The 24219-nt window shown below is 44.6% G+C and overlaps 6 protein-coding genes across 9 annotated transcripts; 4 read left to right on the plus strand and 2 right to left on the minus strand.

The window, feature by feature from the left end:
• Window position 1: 1 nt before the first annotated feature.
• zgc:153292 (uncharacterized protein LOC100003014 homolog) lies at window positions 2-3832 on the plus strand. 3 transcript variants are annotated; one of them, XM_046415008.1, is made up of 12 exons: window positions 2-370; window positions 586-793; window positions 981-1013; window positions 1145-1260; window positions 1389-1491; window positions 1599-1652; window positions 1736-1768; window positions 1844-2077; window positions 2290-2393; window positions 2658-2823; window positions 2914-2971; window positions 3187-3832. In XM_046415008.1, the coding sequence occupies exons 1-12, from the start codon at window positions 306-308 to the stop codon at window positions 3210-3212; spliced, it is 1200 nt and encodes a 399-aa protein (XP_046270964.1). In that variant the 5' UTR covers window positions 2-305; the 3' UTR covers window positions 3213-3832. The 3 variants fall into 3 exon arrangements, with proteins under 3 accessions (XP_046270964.1, XP_046270966.1, XP_046270965.1); XM_046415010.1 differs by having other exon boundaries at window positions 4-370; window positions 2914-2949; XM_046415009.1 differs by having other exon boundaries at window positions 7-370; window positions 1620-1652.
• Window positions 3833-4581: 749 nt separating this feature from the next.
• Window positions 4582-8620, plus strand: elob (elongin B). Of its 2 annotated transcripts, none has more exons than XM_046415013.1 (4): window positions 4582-4738; window positions 6239-6373; window positions 6952-7060; window positions 7202-8620. In XM_046415013.1, the coding sequence occupies exons 1-4, from the start codon at window positions 4736-4738 to the stop codon at window positions 7312-7314; spliced, it is 360 nt and encodes a 119-aa protein (XP_046270969.1). In that variant the 5' UTR covers window positions 4582-4735; the 3' UTR covers window positions 7315-8620. The 2 variants fall into 2 exon arrangements, with proteins under 2 accessions (XP_046270969.1, XP_046270968.1); XM_046415012.1 differs by lacking the exon at window positions 4582-4738 and adding an exon at window positions 5481-5648.
• Window positions 8621-9192: 572 nt separating this feature from the next.
• Window positions 9193-11380, plus strand: LOC124073083. The gene is made up of 3 exons (XM_046415006.1): window positions 9193-9771; window positions 10261-10492; window positions 10608-11380. The coding sequence occupies exons 1-3, from the start codon at window positions 9466-9468 to the stop codon at window positions 11324-11326; spliced, it is 1257 nt and encodes a 418-aa protein (XP_046270962.1). The 5' UTR covers window positions 9193-9465; the 3' UTR covers window positions 11327-11380.
• A 134-nt stretch (window positions 11381-11514) lies between these two features.
• si:dkey-66i24.7 lies at window positions 11515-13790 on the minus strand. Its single transcript, XM_046415011.1, has 2 exons — window positions 13547-13790; window positions 11515-13221 (listed from the first exon to the last, which is right to left on the minus strand). The coding sequence occupies exons 1-2, from the start codon at window positions 13638-13640 to the stop codon at window positions 12617-12619; spliced, it is 699 nt and encodes a 232-aa protein (XP_046270967.1). The 5' UTR covers window positions 13641-13790; the 3' UTR covers window positions 11515-12616.
• A 176-nt stretch (window positions 13791-13966) lies between these two features.
• On the plus strand, window positions 13967-20234 carry armc5 (armadillo repeat containing 5). Its single transcript, XM_046415004.1, has 6 exons — window positions 13967-14973; window positions 15068-15098; window positions 15190-15300; window positions 15462-17168; window positions 17481-17613; window positions 17907-20234. The coding sequence occupies exons 1-6, from the start codon at window positions 14581-14583 to the stop codon at window positions 19372-19374; spliced, it is 3843 nt and encodes a 1280-aa protein (XP_046270960.1). The 5' UTR covers window positions 13967-14580; the 3' UTR covers window positions 19375-20234.
• LOC124073087 (cytochrome c oxidase subunit 6A, mitochondrial) lies at window positions 20235-21551 on the minus strand. The gene is made up of 4 exons (XM_046415014.1): window positions 21391-21551; window positions 20977-21043; window positions 20561-20703; window positions 20235-20456 (listed from the first exon to the last, which is right to left on the minus strand). Exons 2-4 carry the CDS (start codon window positions 21041-21043, stop codon window positions 20367-20369), a joined length of 300 nt encoding a protein of 99 aa, XP_046270970.1. The 5' UTR covers window positions 21391-21551; the 3' UTR covers window positions 20235-20366.
• Window positions 21552-24219: the final 2668 nt, after the last annotated feature.

The following is a 24219-nucleotide window of genomic DNA, read 5'->3' on the forward strand; positions in this document are numbered from 1 at the left end:
TAGCAAGATTTTGTAGGGTAATAGCGGAAAAGGAAAATCCGACTGGTGAATGTATTAAACAATCGCTGTTTAATATTTTAGTCAGCAGGTTTTGAGACAAGACAAACAAATATACTTTGTATTCTGCGCAATACTGTATGATTCTTGTAAGATTTCTGCTATGGTTTGTAACTCCAAAATGTTTCAACACGTTACGAGATTATTATTTTGAAAAGTCTGACCGGATATAGAAATTGCATTGTTGCTAACTTAGTACTCTGGTAGAAAATCACTTTGGCCGCAAGTTGAACGAAATTGCGTACAAAATGGGAAGATATACATGCGCCTACAACTGCAAACACTCCAGCGATTCAGATGTGAAGTTTTTTAAGTGAGTACTGACATTTTTCACTCGTAAACAGAGAAATCGCTTGCGGTCTCGTCAATAGTCAAGCTAGCTAACATAAACATCAGCTCCTGTTGGCCACTTCTTGGTCGCCTTAACCAAGTTGTCTGCATGTTTTAAACGGAGTTCAATGTTGTGTTTCATCATTGTTCTCACATTGTTCACACATCAATGTTCTCATGAGTTGTGCGCCTGTACAGGTTTCCCCTCTACAATCCCCGAAGACTCAAGAAGTGGCTTGTGAACATGAAGTGGAAGGACTGGACTCCATCCCGCTTCTCTGTGCTGTGCATCAGTCATTTTGAAGAACAACACATTGACAGAACAGGCAAATGTGTGAAGCTGCGAGATGATGCTGTTCCCACCGTATTTTTACCCCATGACGACACACAGAGGAGGAAAAGTAAGGTTTGTATGCGGTTATTCAGCATTGGTGAACCACTTAAATCAAACACGAGCGGAAAAAAGTCGTTTCAGGCCGAGACGGTAACCTCTTCAGGTCACTGGTTTCATTAGAAACATCATCCTCATGTTTCTGTTAAATCTGTAAAATAACGATGTGATAATCAGTTATTGTCTCTGTCCCCTGATGTAGGTTCCCATCAAACCGAGAAGTAAAAGGTCCAAGGTGAGAGCCTGTGATTCATAGCTGCTTGTTGTCCTAAAACACTTTGTTGGATTTTGGTTAAAGAGGACGTTAACTCGAGCTCAGTCCGCTCAGCCGCTGTGTGGGTTGTTTTCCTGTTACTGTGAACCCAGGCGCCTGGTGTCAAAGCCCCGCAGACGAGTCCAGCTCAGTCTCCATCGGCTGCTCCTGCCACAGCATCCAGAGGCATCCAGAACAAAGAGCCCAGTCAGACAGAAGAGCCTGCTGGGTACGTCGAGTCCCCGTTTGGGAGGACTGCTTGGTTTCTTTGTGAAGCAGCCATCCACAGTGAGCTTTGTGCACCTCGAGTGTCGCCTACTTAATGTGTCCCCCCTCCCTTTGTGGTTTTATGTTCAGAGACCCAAAAAAGTCTGATAAATGGAGGATTATAGTGGACGAAGGACTGATGAAGATTGAGTCATTTCCTCATTTCTTCCATGGTGATTACTGTGTTCCACAGGTAGGTGGTATGACACAGCATTTATATGTATATAATATAATTACTAATCAGTGTTTTGATGTTTATTTCATTACTGCAGTTTACTGTAATTTGATATTTTTATCCAGTTTGTTGATTTGCACCAACAGGATATTCAGTGGGCCCCAGATGACAACATGAATGTAAGTATTGATTTTAAGCCGATATATTTTGTCTTTTAGAGAGTGAAGTATTTTAATCAAGAGGTCTTGCGTTATTTTCACAGGCAGAATGTGACGACCCAGAGAAGGTTATAGAGGTAAGTGACAACCTGAATGCATCGCACCGGACTTACATTAAACACAAGCCAAAGCGACTGGGATTGTGCTTCCAGGTGAAGGAGCCGTGGCAGTGGCTCGGACTGGATGTCAGAGGGCCGCTGCCCCAAACCGCCAACGGACACAAATACATTTTGACTGTCACAGACTACTTCTCCAAGTGGGTGGAAGCTGCTCCCATGCAGTCGTGTCTCCCTTCGCATGTGGCGAAGCACATCGTGGACATCATCGCCCACTTTGGATACCCGCTCAGGATCCTGTCCAGACTGCCTCATGACGTAGTCCACAAAGTGAGTGTGCTGCTGCTTGAACTGCTCACATTGTTGTCACCCTCTGTGAGAACATGCGCCGAGTAACAGACGCCGGCGAGGAGTGGGACGGGATGTTAGCTCGCCACTTAGTACGCCGTTTGCTTCATGCTGAAGCAGAGGTGTAATGTTGCGCCCTGATCAGCTGGTGTCTCACATAAGATACAAACTGTGTGAATGTGTCATCTCGCTAGATCAACAGAGAACTGAAAGATCAGCTGAAGGTCACCCTGGCGCTCGTCGTCCATCACCAGCAGACGGGCACCGCAGATTTGATCACACAGCAGCTGATTGACAGGTCTGTCCGTCCGAAAATGTGCACTTTGAGATAATTTGCGGTCTTGCCGGTATTCACCTGTTTATGTTCTTATGTTTTTAAAAGTGAATCATTCTTGGCACGTTAAAGTTCTGTGAAACAAACAAAAAATAACCTTTAAGACCCTGAAGGGACACATTTTATCTACTTCACAAATCCAAATATTAAAATCCCAGCAGGTCTGCGCGTGTTGCTCATTCTCGCCTCCAGGTTTGTGTTTTAACTTATCTGATTGCTTCCCGACAGGATGGTGAGTGACCTCATGGAGGAGCATGCAGCTGACTGGGATGTCTACCTGCCCGCTCAGGTTTTCAGTCTGTGTTTCAAAGAGCATTCGAAGACAAAGGAGAGGCCCTTTTCAGTGCTCTGCTGCAAGGGACTGGAGCCTGTCCAAAGCCCCAGAGGACTGAACGTAAGAGTAGGAATTAAAGAAGCGTTTGAAGCGTTTTGTATTCTGTGGACTGCCAAGTGACGCTTGTGCTCTTGTCTCTCTTTTCCGCAGTACACTTACACCAAGATCCAAGAGAGCGCGTTTGTGGTGAGAGGAACACTTCACCTCAATGCGTTGAGTTGAATATGCTTACAGTGTTTGTAAATGCAGTACTTTATCGTAATAATACGCATTTTTCTGGGGTCGTGGGATTTGTGGTGCTTTCTAGAAAAAGTGAATTTTAAATCAGCGTCAGGAAAGTTTGAGGGTACAAGACGTTTTTGTGAAAAGAGGTCACCCAACAGTAACGTACACCTTGTTTCATGTGGTATTTGTATTTTTCAGGTCAGTTGATGTGCAAATCAAACTGAGGCTGGTTTTCTCAACAAACCAGAGAATGTTTTCAGTCATGGAAGCACTTTGACTTTGTCAAGGACTGTCATGGAAAAGTGCTGGAATCCTGCTGGACTTTGTGGCCACGTTGGGAATGTGATAACCCTGATAGTCTGACCAGGATGAGGACTTTGTTGACAGGATGTTTTCGGCAGATAAAACCGCTGATTTGTGCGGCGTCCGCCACTCACTTAAGGACTCAGGATCATTTTCACCCTGTTCAGGTGTTTTCACTTGTACACACTTTTAGTTTGTTTTGTCTGTCGCCTCAGTAGAAGGCAATTTCAAGTCTTGGTTGATATTTTTCAGTGTAGTATTTTATCTCAGATGTTAGACTAAAATGAATTGTCGGAAAAATGCTGTGACAGACTAAATACAAGCATTTTAAAGTCCAAACCATACTTTACTTTGCGCTTGAGTCGGATAAATACAACACTGCCGTGTTTTATATCACGATTTGTTTGTATTTCTGCAGGTGAGGTTCAGTCCCAGCAGTCCAAATGTTAGCACTGGCAAATTTAAGGCTGCTCTGCCTGATTATTTGTCATTTTATGTCTCTTAAATGTAAAACATGTCAATAAACATATTTTTGATTGCACACAGTATTCAAAATGTGATTGTAGAAATAGACCTGTAAACAGTTTGTTTTCAAACTCAAGGCTTTTGTGTGCATCATGACTTGTTTTCAACTTGAAGCACTTTTACTGTGTGCTCACAGGTCAGTATTTACATCTTGGTGATCACAGTGCAGACTGTAGGCTCTGCAGCACGACAGTCACATCCGTTGTGGGAACAGGAAGTGAGTCCTCCCACAAACACAAAGCAACTGTCGAATAGAAACACCTGTTTGTTTAACACACGATGAGACATGATGAAGCTCTGTTGTATGTGGTGATGAAGTACTGCAGAACTGTACTGCTGCTGGGCCCAGAAGGAGGATTAAAGCTCTGCGAGGAACCAAAAAATAAATACATTATTTGCACTGACATTTTGAATTACAACAACTGTGAGAATTTATGAGTGATACATTCATACTCAATCACAAGACTCAGGAGTTAGGATTAGACTAGGAAATACTAAACTAAACTCTACACCTCACTACAAAGCATCCAAATGGAGTTTTCAGTCTGTGAGTGTGGATCCTGTCAACTTTGCCCCAGATGTGCACCTGAAAGGCAGTTATTAAGGAACAAAATGGAGCGTAAAGTGATTAAACACGCGGAGCAAACGTTCTGGAAATTAATTTTTGAAGCATGTCTCGCAGGACCGATTACAAGGAGTTCAGTTAGACTACAGTTGGTGGCGATAATGTTCCGTCTGGTTAGAATTCGTCCATTAGAAGAAGAAGAAGAGGAGGAGGAAGAAGAAGAAAGTTCGGGTAGCGCCATCTGCCGATTCACGTTAGAGTTGCAGGCGTGACTGTCTGATGCTGCTGTGATCTCACAGTTGTCGCTGTGCAGTAGAGGTGTTTTTTTTCCCTGAGTGAAATCAACCGCAAGAAATGGTGAGTGAGGAAAACAGATACAGCTGAATATGTAATGGCCTGTTGACTACTCACACCTTATTTTAGCCGGCCACTGTTCCCTTCCCTAGGCGTTAAACTGTGTGCTGTCAGTAGCCGAAGCAAGTTTGTCACGAAAAGCGACCATACAAAAGCTTTTGCCTTTGTTTAGCTAACCTCAGCTAGCATGGGTTAGCTGGTTAACGTCAACACACTAGCTCACGCTAGCAGGGCATTTCATTCTAATGCTCACGTGGATAGCGAGGTTAGCGATGAAGGCCCTGGAGTGAAGAGTGTACAAATGAACATTGTTTTGGATAAGTGACAGCACAGCCAGTAAACTTTGCTTTTGATCAAATGACTCGCTAGCCGCGAAGAAGCTAATTAGCTTAAGTTGTCAGTAGCTGCTGTAGCTCGGCTAACCTTATAGTCTGTCAAACAGCTGATGTTAAAACGCGGATGGTGTTGACACTTAAATGTCGCAATGTTAACATTTGCCACGTCCCAAATCAGAGTGTGTTTAGTAAATTGTAGCTGAGAGGCCCGTAGTTTCCGTAAGTAGCCATTTTTTGGGGGAAGCTTTTCCTGCGAACAGTTGGTCGAACAGTTATCAGCCGCAGCTAAGCTAGCTGGTTATGACGCTTGCTAGCAGCTGCCGCACCGTGGGGTGTTCAAAGCTTTGGTGTACAGATTAGTGTAAGGTAATGGAGTGTAGCTGTGACTTTGTTTAACCCGGACTTATAAGCTAACGTTTGGTAACTCACCAAACTATTGTCACTGCCAGCTTCAACACCACTGCTGCTGAGTTATAATCTGACAAAGTGCAGGGTTTTGAAGTAATTTACAAGAAAAGAATAAAGAAAACTTCAACTCCACCATGGATCCTTGTCCAAGGGGACTGAACGCCTCAGAGGTTGAGTTGACTTCACTCCTGACGTATTGTTTGTCTGCCTTATCAGCAGATATTCAGGCTACGTTAAACAAATTGATTAAGAACTTTGTGTCAGAGATTTGCTTCAGTCTCTCTTTGGGTGGTGGTTCAGTCAGTGGTAACTTAAAATATGCTGTCGGTGTGCTGATGAAAACTCACCCACAGTAAGTTGAACAGAACCCCAGAGCTTTTGCTTTTGTTGTTCAGTATTTACCCTGGAAGTTTTACTACAGAGCTGACCACAGATGTTCAGGTGATGACTGATTTGTCTTCAAACCAAAAGGAGTTTTATTCTGTAGTGAGCATTATGGGTTTGAAATAAACAGCGGGATGTTGCTGAGGCAGCACATCTTCCTCAAGTCATGGTTGTTTTTCTAGCTTTGGAAGAATCTGACTAAAACGTCACAAATGTTAATGTGTTGTTTTAGGGCAAAATGTGCCTGCAGAGGTTTCCACCATCTGGTTTGAGAAGACGGCCTTTCCTAGTTTGGCATTGACTTTTTTCCCTGAGGGGAATATGGCTGAGTAATCAGTGTTTCATTTTCCACTTTGGTCACTTGGTCTCATTTCAGGATGTGTTTCTAATGATTCGACGTCACAAGACGACCATCTTCACTGATGCCAAAGAGTCTACCACAGTCTATGAACTGAAACGTATTGTTGAAGGCATTTTAAAGAGGCCTCCTGAAGATCAGAGACTTTATAAGGTAAATTACACATAAAACACCTTTCTCGTTAAAACAATCTCAGTTGGGAGGGTTATTTGGCAACACTCACACATGTGCATTTATTTAAATGTTACCATGACAGTTTATTGAATAAATTCTGATCGTAGCACTAATAAAGTTCCAATCATGGTAAACTTGTGTGTGAGTCTTACTACTAGTGTAACGACCAACCAGTGGACCATATTCATATAGCTAACAGCTTCTTGATTAATTGTTGTCATTGCTCATACCCACCTGAGAATTCACATTCGCGCTCTCATGCTGTCTGACTGAGGACGGAGTAGCAGTGGGCGATATGAAGATATACAGAATGAGACAACACAAATTTGTATTTGTCCAAAGATTTTGGTCAACAGAAAATGAACATTGTTTGAGACTATCAATGATATTTTTTCAAGCTAAAATGTCCAGTTTACTCTGGTTTCAGCTTCTCAAATGTGATAATTTGCTGCATTTTTGTCTGCGTTCTGACTGAATACCAGGAACACTGAAGGATAAAAATGTAGTAAATGAACGGCTGGCTCTACACTGCTTTTATCTTAAATTTTCATCACCAGGATGACGTGTTGCTCAACGACAGTCAAACTCTTGGAAACTGTGGCTTCACAAATCAAACAGCCCGACCTCAGGCTCCAGCCACAGTGGGATTAGCTTTCCGTCTGAGTGGTAAATAGTTCACGCTTTATTCAACCTCACATTTTTAGTTAGTCGTGGCGCAGTTCACTCACTCGTTTATTTCAAGACACTTATAGTTCGGTCTGAGCTGAGGTGCTCTGTATCCTCACTTTCTCTCTGTCATTTTCTCAGATGATTCATTTGAGCAGCTGAGGATTGAGCCTTTCTCCACTCCCCCAGAGCTCCCTGATGTCATGAAGCCCCAGGACTCGGGCAGCACAGCCAACGAGCAGGCAGTACAGTGAGGGAGGGGGCGGGGAAACGGGACAAGCAGGGGGCCAGAGGGAGGAAGCACGGGGGAGGGATGGGTTGCATTTTGGGAAAGTGATGCCTCAGCGGGTGAGTTTTATCTTGCCAACAACAGATCTTCAGCTGGGCGTAAACAATCACTAACACGGATTCTCCTAGCTGTAAATTTGAAGTCGGGTGCTTCAAATGGATCATTTGTCCTGAAATTGGTGAACGCATGCTAGATAAATTGATAATTTCACACAAGACTCTTCAGAAATACCTGACAGACTTGACACAACGTCAGTCATACATGGAATTGGTAACAGCTGAACATAAAGAATTGTACCTCGTGTATTTAATTAATTCTAGTATTTTTTGGGGGTAAGGTTATCGCTGCCTTCCTTGTGTTTTTTATTTTGCTGGCTTAAATGTGGGAGTTGATAAAGTGTGACATTTTTAGGCTCTTTATGTTTGTGTGTTTCTTTATTAAACTATTGCTAGGATTTAACATGTTTTTGGTCTTTGGCCTGGATATGTGTTTTGACAATAGCTAGCGGTTTGTGAATTTATAAGTTACTATCTGTATTTCAAAAACTTTTGAACAATATGAATCTGAAATAAACTAGATTCACTTGTTGGCAGAAGATCCGGCATTAAGATGAACATTTGTTAGTGCTTATCAGTAGTTGTAGTTTTCGTATGTCACTGAGACCGAATGCACTCAGTCCTGGTTATCTACAACACATGTGACGCTGTTGTGGACCTTGAGCTGAAAATCAGATGACCGACAGACAGAGCAGCTGTCGAAATAGAAATAACATTGATTATTGATTTTTTTTTTTTTTTTTTTTTTTTTTTTTCCCCCAACCTTATTAACAAAGGTGAGGACTAACCAGCTTTCCTCTCTGATGTTTGACTGCAGCTCATCACATCTGGGAGATGATGCCTATGAGTTGTGAGCTGCATGTTGATTCACTCCTTTAGGTTCAGTCAGTGCTGCAGATTGTGTTGTATCACCATACACCACTCATACCTTAATACACTTTCTTCTCCTGAAGTCCTGCAAGTCGAATTAGAAAACATATCTGGTCCTCATCACAATGTGAAATTTAAGTCTAATGCTGGGTCTGTTGATCTGGTAAATTACAATTTAAAAAAAAAAAATCCTGCATTAGCTACAACAGGAAGCTATCTTCTGGCCAGGGGGAGTGGAATGAAAATGTTGACCTTTACCATATTTGCAGTTTGAGGCTGTTAAACAGTGGGACATGATCAGAGTTGCACTTGTAACTGACTTAACATTAAAACAACTGTTTTTCATCCCTGTGCACAGTGTTGTTTTTGTATGTTTAAAAACATATCTGCAGCCAGTCATGTAGTTCATACTGTTTCTACGGTGTGGACAGGAGCAGTTTGTGTTTGTGTGCTGCTTATATTGGGAGGGGAAAAAAAAAGTTATAAATTTGTGCCAGCACGTGTGTGTAATGAAGATAACGGAGTGAAAAAAATATCTTGGCTCAATAAAGTACGTGTTAAAAGGCCATGAAACACTGATAAATGCCCATGATGATATCTGAGAACCCAAGCTCACCCAACCCCGTTTTCAAATTGCTTATTTTGTCCAACCAACAGTAAACTGAAATATGTTAAATTCATAATCATACGAAACAGACAGAGGCAGTAAAATCGGAAGATGTTTGCTTTTTCTTTGCTTGGTGAATAATTTTATGTGGGCTGACTCATTTCATTTATTAAAGGACAAGGCACATTTGTCAGGATTTCTGTGTATGTTAGGTGGCCAGAGGGGCTAATTCTCGAAATGTTCTGAAGCCAATGATGTGATGGTTAAATTGATTGATTAATCTGCAATATATATGACATAAGTCAAATTATTTCACATTTCACAAATGCAGACCTCAGTCTTAGCGTTGTTGCTAAAAGTATCACAGATCAATTTCGAACTTTCCGACAGCCCTTGAAGGCTTCGTACTGAAGCTAGCAGGTTAGCTTAGCATTTCGCCAGGAACAATAATTCGCTACTCCTGTTTATGCAGCGATGAATGACTTGGTTAACTGTTCCTGTTCAGTGTAGAAATGGATAAAGAGGACCCACGGCTTAATTAAGCCCAAGCGAACACACGGCAGGCCATCTATCACCGGCACAAATGGACGTTGGTGAGTATGTTTTATCGGCCGGCAGGGCCGTGCTGGACATGGTGGAGCGGGAGTGGCAGCCCCTGTCCCCGGGCGAGCTGGAGCAGCGGCTGGACCAGGCGGTGGAGGAGATCTTGGAGTCTGATCTGATGGCAAAACTCAAGAATCAGTCTCCTCCCACCATATACGTACAGTTACTGCAAAGTCAAGCTAATGTGCAGCCCCAAGTTTTACAGGCGGCCACGTCCGGTCCCCCTGAAGAGGAGACAGCGGAGCCCCGAGAACCGGAGCGCCCTGTGGACAGCGCTGCAGTGAAGGTATCAGTGTGCCTTCAGTGATCCACTGGTGATCTGTTACTGTTTGTAAAAGTCTACAACACTGTTTGAGATGCGCATGGACACCTCTAAGATAATCCCGAGGGGTTTTCTTCCTACTGAGAGGTACATTTGCCTTATTTTGCCGAGTGAAACTGCTAGAAATAAGTGGAATTGTCTCAGCACTAATGTCACAATTTTCACTTTTCCTGTAACCACTACAGATATTCATTAGCGTGAGAGAAACACTCTAAATACACATACGTGAAAACAAGTAAACCATTAAATAGTAAGAGCTTCTCCGTGGCTGTCAGCCCTGTGAGGTCCACTTTGTTGTGTCCATGATAAATCAAACCGAGGGTCTTCATGTGCTGTTTCCACTGTTGTTATGATCACGCTGTGATACGATCAGGATCAGGTTCACCTGATTACCTGTTGAATCTCCTGCCTCACTGACTGTAAAATGATTTTCCTTTTTTGCTCTCTCATCAGCACATCGCAGGCCTGCTACAAAGCTCGAAATCCGGGGCTCGGCTGGCCGGACGGGCTCACTTGTCCCTGTCCCACACTGTCCAGCTGTCCCTCACTCTGCTCACTGAGCGTGTCAGCTACCGCTCGGTGTCCCGTCGCTTCCAGCTGGAGAAAGGAAACATCCACAGGATTTTCTTTTCTTTCTGCGAGCGCGTCAACATGCTGGAAGAGACGCTGATCAGATGGCCGGTCGGTGGGTTGATTTCAGTGGTGTTTGTGAGAGATTTGTTGGATGATCCGTGCAATGTTGTCATCGATTTGAGCACCAAAAGAGAGGTAGGAAATGGTATTTTCTTTCTTTTCTCCAGGCACAGAGGCTGTGGATGCTCTTGTCCCACTTCGCAGTCCAGAGAAGGAGCAGGAGGAGCAGCAAGGCGTCCCTCGGGTCCTGGGCGTGTTGGGACACACCCGCATCCCTATCCGCCTGCCAATAGGGAAACACGATGTGGAGAGCACAGCGCCTGAGGTGAAGAGGATGAAGAGGGAGGCCCATCCCGACTCCTGGCTAAACCTTCAGCTCGTATGTGACGGACAGGGCCGGTTCCTACACTGCAGAATCAGCAAAGGGTCAGATGTGGACAGAGGCGCCGCTTTGAGAGAGAAACTCAAACAGCAACCCGAACTGCTGCCCTCTGGCTCCTGCCTCGTGGCCAGAGCCGGCTATCCGCTCACCGCCCACATTTTAACTCCCTACACAGGAAGTCACGGACCGCGAGAGGAGCTCTTCAACAAGATGCTGGAGGAGCACCTTCGCATTCTGGATCAGGCTGTTGCCAACCTGAGAGCCAGATTTCAGCGGCTCAGGTATCTGGATATTGGGAACTATGATCGAGCCAGAGCCGTGGTCCTGACTGCCTGTGTGTTGCACAACGTGTTTTTGGACTTGGGACAAGTTGTTCAGGGAGAAGTTGCGAAAGAGGAAGCAATAACCCAAGAAGGAGAGGGGAAGGTCGAGGAGGAGGGCGTAAACAGACGCGACGCCATCGCAGAGTTACTGTTTAAAGACTTTGATTCTGGGAGCACATGATGCGATGAGGCCCGCTGGAAGATTTCTGTAATATAAAGGTTTATTTTAACAAAACATTGTCCGTCTGGGTTTGTAAGGTTACACAAAACTCTCATTGCCACCATCATGAAATGATGCGTTTTGTCAAGAGTCGCTTCACTTCTAAAATTTACATACAGAAAATTAAAATGACACAAAATGGACTTCGGGACTGATAAAAGATTTAATGAACTTGTTTTCTGTGACACGGACGCCATCCTGTAGACTTACTGCGAACGGTAATCAGAACTGTAGAAGTCAGCGTATTTTTCATCAGAGCTGAAGTACATTTCACAGCCAATAAAAACTGACATAGCAGCATACTGGTTAGGAACACAAAATATAAAGAGAGAGTCTTTCCATGCTCTTGGAAACTCTGCTAAGCCCAAAAGAACGTGTCAGTTTGTGATGGTTATGAGGTAATGACAACCTCGACGCTGGCACGAACATCACCAGTTCAAGCTGATCTCCAGGCCCGAGCTACTGCTATCTGTAATAATCACACTGATGATGAGTTAGTTGTACATAGACAGCGTCAAGGTCGACACAATACCATAACAACGTATCTGACAAAACTGACAAAACATCTGCGAAGGCAGCGATTTCTGCAGGAAACACGCGGTGGTTCACACTGAAAACAAAAAAGTGCATATTAATAACACATTAACAGTAAAAGCTGCTGTGTGTGTGAATACTGTTGTAGTCTAACTACGACTCTGCATGTTGTGTGATCATAATCGTCATGTCATTCTGTTAGCTTGTTGACGACTGTTCCACTTCGAAGGCCCGTGTGAAAGAAAATCACACTGTTGCATAGGTTATTGATATTTGATATCAGTGAATAGTAAGATGGGGTTAGGATGTCTGAATTAATCTTATTTATGATAATTTCTTTGTTTTCTTACTCTCTGACTTCAGCCAACCGTTAATCACTCTTCCCCATTTTGGTATAAAAATAACAGATGATCACAGCCACAGATAAACTTTGAGTGGAGGTCATGTGATCTGCTTGCAGCACAAACAACAGACGTCCACAGTGTGATATGTGAGTTTACGTCTCGTACGTCCTGTCCTCTCAAACCATTTTATCTTCATTCATTCTGAAACACAAACGCTCTCTCCAGTTCGTCTCTCCAGGATTCAGACTGACCAAACTAATGTTAAAAATGTAACAGTAAAAAAATTGCCAACATAACCAATCTAAAAACATACTCAAACTGTACGGCAGCATAAGAGTTTTTGGTACCAGGAGACGACCCGCAAGGACAAGTCCTAGTGTCCGTCCTTTGACGTCTGTGTGCTGTTCTTCTGAGCCAGGCTGGAGATGGCCTGGGCCAGGTTGTTAATGGCCTCTATCTTCCTCTCCTCCAGGGCTTTCTGCTGGGCCCACATGTTCATCTTCCTCTCCTGCAGCTCCATGTACAGCTGCAGGACGTCCTGTGGAGGCCGGGCAGAGCACGGGGCGACTGTGGCGGCGGGTGTAGGGAGGATAGGGGTGAACCTCTTGCTGGCTATGGCCTTGCCGACTCTCGTCCCACTCAGCTTGGCCCTTCGCTGGGCTTCGATCTCGTCCCTGCTCTTACCCAGGACCTCATGCATGGCTTTGAAGAACTCCCAGTGGACGCTGGCCACCCCGAGCCTTTTGGCCCGCTCGCTGTTCTTCCTGTATGTGGCCAGCATGTTTCTCCACTTGAGGTCACACTCGTACGCCTTCACGGTGACATCAGTGACATCTGACTCCCTCAGTTTGGCGTTCACTTTCTCGGCCACCATCTCCCAAAGTTTCTTCTTCTTGCATACTGGTTGGTCAAAAGCCTGATCCATTTCAAGCCGGGTGTTGACCAGGTGCCATGTTGCCTGCAGTGTCCATATGAATTCTAGGGAGGGGGGGAAAAGTCGTATCATGTCATCGCTTGATATTATTATCATAACATCATATTATGTTGAATTACATGATCTTGCACTGAACGTCAGGTCGGTGTTAAAAGTTTATCAATCATTAGACACAGTTTGTCTGATTGAAACCCTCGTTTGAGGTCGTTACCAGACCTCGTTATTCTCATTACTGTAACAGACATTGTGTGAATCGCGGTTTATGACTATAATCGCTGCAGTAGGCAGAGACTGCGCACTCATCGGGCCCTCCTCGCTTCATGCGATGACCGGATAAAATCTGTTAAACTTCGGGCTGTGCGTACCAACCTGCTTTGCTTTTATCGGAGTCTACAGCGGACACGACTGTTTCCTTTGCCTCCACTTCAGTACTCTGTATCACAATTGTCTCGATTACCTCCATGCCGTTAAACCGTTAAAATGACAGTCAAAGTTGTATTTTTATTATTAGTAGGGCATTTATCGTGGAGTTTAACAACCTCTCAGGGGCAGCGATGCATCTTCTCGCATCGAGCATAAACGATGACTATAACAACGTCACTTAGCAATACGGGAAGTGTAGTCCGTTTGGGTCGGTCTAAATGCGCGTTTGAATTTGCTAGCTGCAGGACTGAACTACAATCCCTAAACGCTGCGATTTGTTGAGTGAACGCTGCGCCTCGTCTCCAGCACGGACAATGTAGTCTTTTAAGCGAGGAGGTCCACTGAGTGAGGCGAGCGCACACCAAATTTGAACCACAAGTCCCAGCACATCTCTAAGAGACCCACCTCTTCCCTCCCTGCTCCCTCCCTCTACCGCCCCTGTTTTGTTGTTTGGCTAAAGATGGCGTTAGCGGCTAACACAGGCGATTGCATTTTGTTTCACAAAAATTATTCGGCCAGTGGTAAAAAAAACATTGTTCAAATAGAGCTTTAATTCGTCATTTGATGTATAAATATGTTTTACATTGAGCAAATACACGTCCATTACGTAGAAAAACGCTTGTTCGGCCTCCTCACGGTGTAGGCCCGTTTGAAGGGAGTGGACCGGAGCTGTTGGAACTCCATATCCCGTCAGCGAGCGCGGCGTCAGGTGGTACAACTTTCCTTTTTGATGGTATCTGTAGTTCCCTGACCACGCTAGAATGTTGTTATGTTTTGCGGAAACTTTGAAAAAATATGAACAGACTTACGGACAGCACACGTTCACCACATGAGCGAGTTTAAAGTGAAAGGACATGTTTAATTTCACAGTATTGCACTGGCTGCGTCCAGTGATGTTTCACAGTCTGTGTGATATCTGTCCAAACTGAGGGGAAGAACACCAATACAAGTGAACTCGTAGCCTGCCAATCAGAAGAACCATGGCTGCATTACCTGTGCAAGGTGACTGGAAACAATCTCGGGCACCTACCAGAGAAGGGCCCCCATCATCACCAGAGTCTTCTTTGACCTGGTGCTTGGCTCACCTCTCCAAAGCCGGATCAGGGGCTGAACACCATGGGCATGGCAAGGGTGACTCAGGCGGTGGCAGAGAAACTGACAAGAGATGCAGAATTTCTCAATGGCGAGCCTTGGTTGCTATCCGGACACAACACATCAAGGGTGACAAGGCAGGCATTGCGAGGTTCAGAGCTCAGGGGGGTCTCCGGCCCCTTCTGGACCTACTCAAACACCCAGATTGCTCCAGGAAAACTCTGGACCTGGCTCTGAGCATCCTGGCAAACTGCTGCACTGAGCTGGAGACTCGTATAGAGGTGAGATGAAAGGAATAACAGAGATAGTAGTGAGCGCTCAGTTTATGGAAATACCCATTAAAACAGCTAACATTTAAATTGTCTTCCATTATAGGTTCGTAAGCTTGATGGGATAAATGTTGTAGGTAAGCTCTGTTTTAATTTCTTGTGTCTTTTAAACTTTGGAAACATTAGTATTTTCAGATGATAGCATTTAATGTCTCTTGACTGTCTCAGTGGAGATCCTGAAGAAAAATGTGGCTTTGGAGACCGTCCAGAACCGAGCAGCCCGAGCTTTGGGGAACTTGGCCATGGACCCAGAGGGCTCTGTACTCATCCACTCTGCTGGTAAGTCTGAGATGTCAGTGTGTCTCACTGCATCGTTTTCAGCATTTAAATTTAACCTGTTAATATAATCTGTTCAGTGTTTTTTTTTTATGGAGATACATTATTTGTCCTCAGATTGAAAACCTTTTTCCTTTATATTTTCATTTTATCTTTTTTTACAGGTGGTGTTCCTCTTCTTCTTCTTTGTGTGTCTCTTTCTTCTGGCCCGTCGTCCCCCACTGCTGCTCCACCCAAAAACACCTGTCCTAAACTGGAGTGTGCTCAGTCGGCTGCTCGAGCTCTCCTCTACCTCTCAGATACGCCCTCGAACCGCCTGTCACTGCTCACCCTTGGGACCTTATCTGCTCTCGCCCCTCTCATCGCTCCAGAATATCCCCAGGGACTGAGGCGGGCAGCTCTCAGGACCCTCCATGAGCTGACCCGGGGCTGTGGTGTTGAATGTGCTAGGGAGGTGTCCCGTTCTGGAGTCCTCGCTCAGCTTGGTGTCATGGCATCGGGGGAGTCTGGTAAACCGTTTGAGGAGCTGGCACTGAAAACCTTGGCCAACATTTGTTCTCAGGGTTGCCTGCGCCCCCTCGTGGGGTCATTGGGGGTCATTCAGAAGTTTACAGAGGAGGTCAAGAAGGACCCACTCAAGTCTGGAGTCTTCCTCAAGGCACTGTGCTTGTGCTGCAAGGAGGCAGTCAACCGGGCCAAGGTGAAGGAGAGTGGTGGATTGGAGGTGCTAATTGGCTTTTTGGCTGCCCATCAGAGTCATCCACTTTCCAGACTAGCCATCCTGGCCTGTGTAGACTTTGTTTTTGATGAATCTGCTATGGAGCAGTTGCAAGAGTTAGGGCTGGTCCCCCTGCTTGTTGCACGACTCGTTGAGCTCACCAGAGGCGAGGAACAGTCTGCTGAGAAGATGGATGTGAGCCTCTCCTCCAGTGTGTCTCCCACTGAACTCCTACCCTCGTCATGCTTTGACTCCTTTGACTTTCCTCCACCTGAGAGCTGCAAGAAGGAGGAAGCTGGTAGGGAGCAAGGTCTGTCGAGTTCATCGAGCTTTTTAAGTCTCAGGTCCTGGTTGGTCTCTGAGGGATTGATTTCTTCAGAGGGGGATCTGCTGGATTCCTCTGGTGTTGAAGGAGAATGGGGAAGTCTTCAGCTCCATACGTCTCCATCTCCTCAAACCTCCTCCCTAAACCCTGATTCCCTTTCCTCTCTTAAAAACTCTTCCCCATCCAACCCTACTCTCTCTTCTGCTTCTAAAAAAGCAGCTCAGCCTTCTTCCGTGTCTTCTTCGGGCCAATCCCAACTGTCGTCTGCATGGAAAATCATCGATCCACCTCCCTCTAGTCCTCAACCGTCTACTGCACTTACACCCCAAAGTAAGCCCAGTTCCTCCAGTAACTCCTCACCCACTAAGACAACCCAAACACCAGTCTCTCCGTCAAAGTTCTCGTCTCCTCACAGAAGAAGGCAGCGTGCTCATACAGCAGCTTGTCTGACTAAAGTCACGCTTGATACCCCTCCCTCTGTGCCTCGTCCAATGGCTTACCACCACCCCTACCACCCTGAACCTTGGACGCCCGAGTCACCCATCCTGCTGCTGCTGTCCCGCTTCTCCCACGCCACTGACCCGAGTGCTGCTCTGATCAGCTCTGGCGTCATGTCCGGCTTGCTCTGCTACCTCACTCAGCACCGGGACCCCAGCAGCAGGTGCCTCCGTATGCTTTGCCGGCTGAGCTGCAACCCGAACTGTTTGCAGGCGCTGGTCCGAACCGGCTCGGTCGCACTGATTCGTCACCATCTCTGCCAGAGAGAGGGAGGAGGTGAGGGAGAGGAGAGGCAGACCGACCGAGTCAAGGCTAAGGTCAAACAACTTGGTAAGATTAAGAAGCAATATTTATACTTTGCTCATTGCTTATGAAAGTTGTAGATATTCACGTTATTATTAGCCTTGTGTTATTAGTGGCGTCTCTCTTTTCCCAATTGTAAAATTTGCATTCATCACATCTGACCAGTGCTCTTAATAAAGCCGGAAAGAAAGCAGAAACCTGCCTGCTACATGAGATTTGTGCATCTGCACTTCTGACATGAATAACGATCACTAGCTTTCATGTGATTAAAGACAATATCAGATCATATTTTATATCATACAAGTGAAGTTTATAATTGTGCACTGACTGTCTCTGCAGGTGTTTCTCTTCTTAATAATCTGCGTGTCCAGTGTGAGTCTGGATTTGGTTCAGGGGTTCTTGCCCATGTGATGCTGTCAGGCTCTGAGTCTGACAAGATGAACTGTGCGCTGTCTCTGCCATTAATCAGCAGGTGAGAAGCAGATTGAATATGAGACCAGTAATCATGACGGTCTCTACTTGTCTACTGCCGTAATTATGCCATATCTGTTTTTATTTTAGTGTCTTTGATCTTAAAAACTGTATTTGTTGGTATTGGTGGATTATCTGCAGAAATATTTCCATGCAGTTTAATGAATAGTTTTGTATTTACCTTGCATTCACCTAATGGTTTTGTATTTGCATGTAACATTATGAAGATGACCCAAAGTAATGACAGTAAGTGACCATGAATGAGCCTCACAAAACCCTCTTTTTCTCCAACAGCAACAAGTCCCTGTTGAAGAAACTTCTTCTGGACAGCGGTGGACTACTTCTGGCTCTGCAGCCCCTCAGCTGCGATGACGATGATGCAGATGAGGACCACCCCGCTGAATGTGGAAAGTTGCTTTCTGATTGGTTCGGTTCACCACATTCAGGTATGACTTCTCAGCTCCACTCGCTGTACTTCTCCCTCCTGATTGGATGCTTTTCACCCCTGATGGGTGGCATCAAAATGGAGCTGGACAGAAAACATCTTAGTCTGGATACAGCACCGTCAGTTGTTAAAATTGACAAAGTTTCACCGCCTCCATCGAAAAAGCCTCGTCTGGCTGACATCTGTCCTTATGGAGTGTCGAACTTTGACCTACTCTTGCTGCTGGACGATGGGACTCGGGTCCCGGCCAACAGGGAGGCTGTGGCTGGGGTGGAGGGGTCACGCGATGTTGGCTCTGAATACTTCTGGGCTCTGTTGAGAGGCGGATTTGGAGAAGCTCAGAGTAATGCAGAGGAAGCCATCCACATTAAAGATGTCAGCGCAGGTATGCTGCTACCAGTACTGCATTACCTGCATGGCTGTCGCCTCACAAGAGAAAGTGATGAAGGAGAGAGGAGAGGACGATGTCAGATTTTGGACACATTGGTCCATGAAGGCCTGGGCATCTGCCAAAAAGAGACAGATGATCACTCAACTCAAGACTTAGCTTTCCAGAAAACAGCTTTAGGCGAGATGATGATCGGAGCCTGCAGATTTTTGGTGACCGAGCTGCAGAGAGAGTTGGAGGATTTGTGTGTCTCTCTTCTCCTGTCCTGCTCCACCAAGGCTGCTAGCCAAGCTACATCAACTCCCACAGAGGACATCGCTGCCTCTAAAAGTGACCGAGAAGGCCTCGAGTCTGTTGAGGAGAACCTGGCTAATCGAACATCTGAGTTGGAATTGACAGGTTTTGACTTGCAGACAGAAAATTTACGAGGGCAGAAGAAGAAACCAAACATTTCGCTACAGCAGACGGACGGTAATAAAACATCTTTTGCTGGAACTGTTCAAAAGGCCAGTAGAGGATTCAGTACAACTTCAGACCGCAAGACAATCAAAAGTGTCATTCCAGTTTCCAAATCAAGTTGTGCATCAGCGGTGGACAAATCAGTCGATCCAGAACAGTTGAGGTTAAGACCAAAGAACTTAATGAAAAGCTCAGCAGCTCAGGAGTCCCTTTCTTCCTCAGAATCCAGTCCTGGACGTGGGGCACTGGCTGCTCTCCTCCCCCAGGTATACTGGTTTTCCCAGCGGTACAGCTACCCTGCACTGGGCCGGGCCTGCCTGTCTTTGCTGCTGGGTTGTCACGATTGTCCTCGGCCCTTCTCGTCCTCCTCTATTGCCGGGGATTGCCTTCGCAGACTTGCCAGAGAGGCCGACTGTAGAGAGACTCTGAAACAGGATCTACTAAGTTTGGCCACGGTGGCTCTGAGCTGAGGTGAAACACTGAGAGGGCACAGATTAAGTGAGAGTTAACTTTTGGGGGCTTGTTATAAGCTTCTAGAAAAGTTGCCAATGTATTAATCGTATGAAATGTCTGGAAATGCAGGTTACGACAACCACATGAGTAACAGAAACACATGCTGTATGAATCGTGTCATCACCAACTGTTGATTTATTTTCATAAACTCGAAGCTTATATTTGTATTTAGTTTTGATGTAGACTGATAGAAACTGTAGCCTGTCCCAGCATGGCATCATCGTAATATAACTTCTGATGACATTTATATTGTGATTTTTTTTTTTTTTTTTTAATTTAGGAAAAAGTCTAAAGAAATGTCCGCAGTGCATTTGATAAATGTCATTTAGCTGAAGTGATCAGGGTTTGGTCTCCAAACCAGTTGTTTATTTTGTACAGAAAGATAATATGGATTAGCAGATATACAGCACAGAGACTTCAGCTGTCACACATTAATTTATGCCACTGAACATAATGTTGGAACATCACTTTGCTTTTGGTTTCTTGTTGTTGCGGTGTGGGTATGCAGACTGGCCACAGTAATCTAAATTTGCTATATTTGGCTTTGCGGACGAAACTTGTTAATCGATCAGTTTAGGGCTGGCTTTGGTCTTTTCATGTTTTTTTTTTTTTTTTTGTTTTTTGTTTTTTGACAATGAGAAAAATATGCCTGTAGAGCTGAACACATAATGTATAAAAGACCCCATATGAAATAGCAGTGCATTCTGCTGGGATACTTGAAATAGTAGAACATTTCTGATACAGGACTTGAGGTCTGATCAAGTTGTAAAAGTGAGCACTACTATGAATTAAACAAAATAAGTGGCACTCATTATAATACAGCATGAAGTGGTTTTATTTGTGTCGAGGTGCGTCGCCTCGTGGCGCCGCGGCTTGGCCCCTCGGTTAGTATAATTAAGCCGAGTGCGCTGCTGACAGGAAGCGCAGTGAAGAAATGTGGCTGCTTCTCTCAGTGGTGGGAGTTCTCGTAGCCATCGGGCAGAGGATTCGTGTGAGGATTGTGGAACAGAGTGTGGTTTCCATCGCCCCAGGGAAATTTCTGGAAGGAGACATATTAACGTATTAACATTCTCCATCGGCGTAGGGTTGGTGTGTTGTAAATTGTGTCCCAGGATTTATGTGTGCATCCTGTTTCAGAGTCACCTTGGTGCGCATACGCAGGTGAGAATACGGCACAAATTCTGGCGGCTCGTGTGGGTTCGCCTGCATCTTCATGTAGGCATTGACCATGCCGACCGCCACACTAGGCAAGGCCACCACAAAGGTCAGCATCTTCCAGGTCTTCGCTGTAGAAAACAAATAGTGAAAGTACATGATCGAAGCACTATGTAGGGTACGGGGAGAATGGAAAAACTTTAAGCTGTCTCTCTACAGAGACCATATCAGGAGTAAAATATAACTCCTGGTGATTTGCCAAGGGGTATGAAATTGCAGGACTTCTGCCAGCTCTGCAGTTAATGTTCAACAAAGGTGCAGCTGTGTTCAGAAGCTCTGAATGTGGAGGTTCCGACGCGTTTTGCTTTCTGTTTGGTTTAACATTACAGTAGAGACACACTGACCTCCTCCCTCATGACCTGAATGTGACGCGGCAGCAAACACTCGACGAGCGGCTGAAGACAGAGACATCTGCAGAGGTGGAGAGCGAGAAAGCAAGAACATTTGCACCGTGTTTTAATCTTATGCACCAGAAAAACAAATGTGTAAGAAATTAGAATGAGCCAAGTTTGCTTTATGTATTTCAATGTCAAGTGAGCCAAAATGCACAACAGAAAAATGTTGAAATAATAAGTCAACTAAAGACTACACAGCCATTTAAATCCAGAGTACTTCTCATATTTATATGAAGTAGTTTGCACACAACCGATATCAATAACAACATGCAGCTGAGGCAGGGCCTACTACTCTAACTGTGTGTCAAGAGCAAAGGTTGCTGTACTGGAACTAAAATATAAGAAAATGAGGTGAAAACTTACTGTTCTTCAGGCAGGAAATATTCACTATGCTTTGCTATTCTGTTTATTTTTCTGTTGAAACCTGTTACTCATACAGTTTTCTCTTCCTTTCTGCTCGTTTGTCCTTCAGTCCGTCCCGAGCTGAACTCAGTGTGTCAGGCTCCTCCCCGTTTCAATCTGTCTGCGTGCCAAGAAACTTAGTTTATATTTGGGCAAGTGCAAAGGAGGTCCTAATACGTGACGGCGAGCGACAGGTTGGGGAGGGGGTGAGGAGGTGTGTTGGTGCTGCTGAGGACATTCAGCCTGCGTTACAGAGATGGAAATAAGGGCAGAGGGCTGATTAATCCTCATTAATGGCCCAAATTAATGGAGAAGGCATCAGGCTTTTGACGTAATCGTTGTGTCTTCATTTTTGGCTTCAGTTAGAGAGCAGCACCCAAAGACTCAGTTATGTGTCTCAGCCAGAGGTGGAAGATGTACTCAGATCTTGTACTTCAGTAAAAGTAGTAATACCACCGTGTACAAATACTCTGTTACATATGGAAATCACGCATTTACATTTTTATCTAGCAGCAAATAAAGTACCCAAAGTGAAAGTACTTGTCATGTAGAATGCAGGTATATTTCGGATAGTTTACATGCTGGGTACATTTTTTAAAATTTGTGCATGTGTGTAAGACAGGAGGTCCTGTATGATTGACCAGCATCATGTAGTTCCACCTCCATCTCACTCCACTAGACTTTTACTTGAGTGTTTACTAGATTTATTGCAGATCTGGAGCAGGTAATTAGAGGAAAAGGAAACACAAAAGAGGATGTTTTGTATTAACTGCATCATCTTATTTTGTCCTTTTGATAGACTGTCCACCAGATGGGGTAGTGTTGCTGTGAATGTGGCTGTGGACAGGCTATCTTTTCACCTTCTTCTTCTGTAGACTCCTGTCTTCACTTGTGTTGGTCTCACTTCATGGCCCCCAGTGGACGAATCCTGATGACTCTGTTGATCTTCCCACCCGTCCTTAAACATCCACCACGAGGCTGACATGTTTCTTTTTAAGTGAAACATCTCGATTATTCAGCTGTTCACTGCTACAATTCAAGTGAAAGGAAATTAAGAAATGAGACATAACTAAGTGTCAGCAGAGGTTTGAATAACGTAACCTGGGAATGTCAGTCGGATAGTTTGCTGTAAAATTTGGTACACTCATTCATGCTCCCCAGATGATGAATCTTAATGACTTAATTTTTCTTCAGAGTTGTTCGATAGTGCAGCACCAAATGTCTACGATCTAAGGACAGTCCGATCAGCCTCGGCTGCTCTTCATGAAGTCAGACTAATTATCAACTATTCATGCTAACATGAATAACTAAGATGATAAACATAAACACCTTGAAAATATAAAGAAAAAAAACTTGTTGGCTGATTTACCTGCACAGAGCCTCTTTGTTGAGTAGTATCTGAAAGTCCAAAAGTAAAAACAAAATGCAGCGGTTGTGGTTTCCTATGATTAGTATATCACTGCATTCACAAAAAGGGATCATGTTCAAGGTTTGTATTCAGATACAGATTTCTTGAGTGTAAATTCTTCGTTTTCACACTGTCAGTAATGCCTTTGTTGTCTCCGTCTGGGCAGTTTCAGGCTGCAGTGCAAACAACAGCCAGAGCCAGCAGTGATGTCAGCCAGTCATGCAAGCCGCCAGTCTGAATGTCTAGCACTTGTGTTATTGTGGGCAGAGGTTAAACACCATCTCAGTTTGAAGACTCCGTGCGCAGACGTGTACTGGCAGATAGACACGCTTCCATGTGTTGCAGGTGTGCTGCTCGAGCTGAAAAACTCCAGTCCCTCCAACCTGTAAACGCGTAATCGGGTTGCATTCGTTGCCTGCATCGATGAGGTGCATGAAATATAGTTTCCAAACTCAGTTCTAACACAGTGTTGTTCTGTTGGTTTACCACTTACAAATCTCAGCAATTACTGGGTGGATTATGTGGGCCTACAGACATTGATTGTCCCGAGAGGACGAATCCTCTGGTGGTCCCCTTAATTCTCCTTCGTACAATTTTATTTTTTAAATGAAATGTGTTGATTATTATGTTATTATGCTACGTTGGTGAACTGAAGGTATGTTCAGCCTTGCAGTTCAAGTGCTTCCATAGTTTTTCTTTTTTGTAGAGTGAAGTTTGTTGTAATCTGTTAAAGTTGATTGGATGCTTTGCTGTAAAATGTGGTGCACTCCCCAGATGATGAACCTTAATGACTTAAGTTGTCATTTAGCTTCTGCTGCCACCTGATAACAATTTTTCAGTATTTCTGACCACATATATCGGAAACCAATGACAACCTGATCAACATCAGCTGCATTTGTTAAAGTCGGGCTTATTAGCATGTTTGCATTCTAACATGAAAAACTAAAATGGTGAACATGGTAGACATTACATCTGCTTAACATCCTCATGCTAGCATTGTCATTGTTGCCCTGTTAGCATTCGTACGTCAGCATTTAGCTCAAAACACAGCCGTCCGTAAACAGGCTACAGAACTGCTAGCATACATGCTGGTCCTGTATATTGTCTTATTTTGTTTAATTTTTGAAAAGGTGTTTATTTAGCCGTATTCAACTTGTTGTTTTACCATGTAGTCACAGTCTTAAATAGATTTTGAACTGAGTGATGATGGACAGACTTCCTCCTGAGCCTGAGTGTCTCCACGGTGGTGAACACAGCAGCTTTTTATAGCCACGATGATGGACAGTCGCATACAGAATGAACCGATTCAACAGGTTTTCTACCTGAACCTGGTGAAGTACAGCATTTCCACCGGTGGGTGTGGAGCTTATACACACACTGCA

The sequence above is a fragment of the Scatophagus argus genome, chromosome 16 (genome assembly GCF_020382885.2).
Source record: "Scatophagus argus isolate fScaArg1 chromosome 16, fScaArg1.pri, whole genome shotgun sequence".
Classification (NCBI taxonomy): domain Eukaryota; kingdom Metazoa; phylum Chordata; class Actinopteri; family Scatophagidae; genus Scatophagus; species Scatophagus argus.

What these genes read in the sequence shown, in the direction of transcription:
- LOC124073087 (XM_046415014.1), bottom strand. Translation starts at nt 21,043, where the DNA reads ATGTCTCTGTCTTCAGCCGCTCGTCGAGTGTTTGCTGCCGCGTCACAT. An exon ending in TTCAGGTCATGAGGGAGGAG is followed by an intron (nt 20,704 to 20,976) that starts GTCAGTGTGTCT and finishes TGTTTTCTACAG; the next exon opens with CGAAGACCTGGAAGATGCTG. An exon ending in ACCTGCGTATGCGCACCAAG is followed by an intron (nt 20,457 to 20,560) that starts GTGACTCTGAAA and finishes GTCTCCTTCCAG; the next exon opens with AAATTTCCCTGGGGCGATGG.
- si:dkey-66i24.7 (XM_046415011.1), bottom strand. Translation starts at nt 13,640, where the DNA reads ATGGAGGTAATCGAGACAATTGTGATACAGAGTACTGAAGTGGAGGCA. An exon ending in CTCCGATAAAAGCAAAGCAG is followed by an intron (nt 13,222 to 13,546) that starts GTTGGTACGCAC and finishes CCCCCTCCCTAG; the next exon opens with AATTCATATGGACACTGCAG.
- elob (XM_046415012.1), top strand. Translation starts at nt 5,613, where the DNA reads ATGGATCCTTGTCCAAGGGGACTGAACGCCTCAGAG. An exon ending in AAGATCAGAGACTTTATAAG is followed by an intron (nt 6,374 to 6,951) that starts GTAAATTACACA and finishes TTTCATCACCAG; the next exon opens with GATGACGTGTTGCTCAACGA. An exon ending in ATTAGCTTTCCGTCTGAGTG is followed by an intron (nt 7,061 to 7,201) that starts GTAAATAGTTCA and finishes TCATTTTCTCAG; the next exon opens with ATGATTCATTTGAGCAGCTG.
- LOC124073083 (XM_046415006.1), top strand. Translation starts at nt 9,466, where the DNA reads ATGGACGTTGGTGAGTATGTTTTATCGGCCGGCAGGGCCGTGCTGGAC. An exon ending in TGGACAGCGCTGCAGTGAAG is followed by an intron (nt 9,772 to 10,260) that starts GTATCAGTGTGC and finishes CTCTCTCATCAG; the next exon opens with CACATCGCAGGCCTGCTACA. An exon ending in GCTGATCAGATGGCCGGTCG is followed by an intron (nt 10,493 to 10,607) that starts GTGGGTTGATTT and finishes TCTTTTCTCCAG; the next exon opens with GCACAGAGGCTGTGGATGCT.
- zgc:153292 (XM_046415008.1), top strand. Translation starts at nt 306, where the DNA reads ATGGGAAGATATACATGCGCCTACAACTGCAAACACTCCAGCGATTCA. An exon ending in CACAGAGGAGGAAAAGTAAG is followed by an intron (nt 794 to 980) that starts GTTTGTATGCGG and finishes CCCCTGATGTAG; the next exon opens with GTTCCCATCAAACCGAGAAG. An exon ending in GTGATTACTGTGTTCCACAG is followed by an intron (nt 1,492 to 1,598) that starts GTAGGTGGTATG and finishes ATTTTTATCCAG; the next exon opens with TTTGTTGATTTGCACCAACA.
- armc5 (XM_046415004.1), top strand. Translation starts at nt 14,581, where the DNA reads ATGGCTGCATTACCTGTGCAAGGTGACTGGAAACAATCTCGGGCACCT. An exon ending in TGATGGGATAAATGTTGTAG is followed by an intron (nt 15,099 to 15,189) that starts GTAAGCTCTGTT and finishes TGACTGTCTCAG; the next exon opens with TGGAGATCCTGAAGAAAAAT. An exon ending in GGCTAAGGTCAAACAACTTG is followed by an intron (nt 17,169 to 17,480) that starts GTAAGATTAAGA and finishes CTGTCTCTGCAG; the next exon opens with GTGTTTCTCTTCTTAATAAT.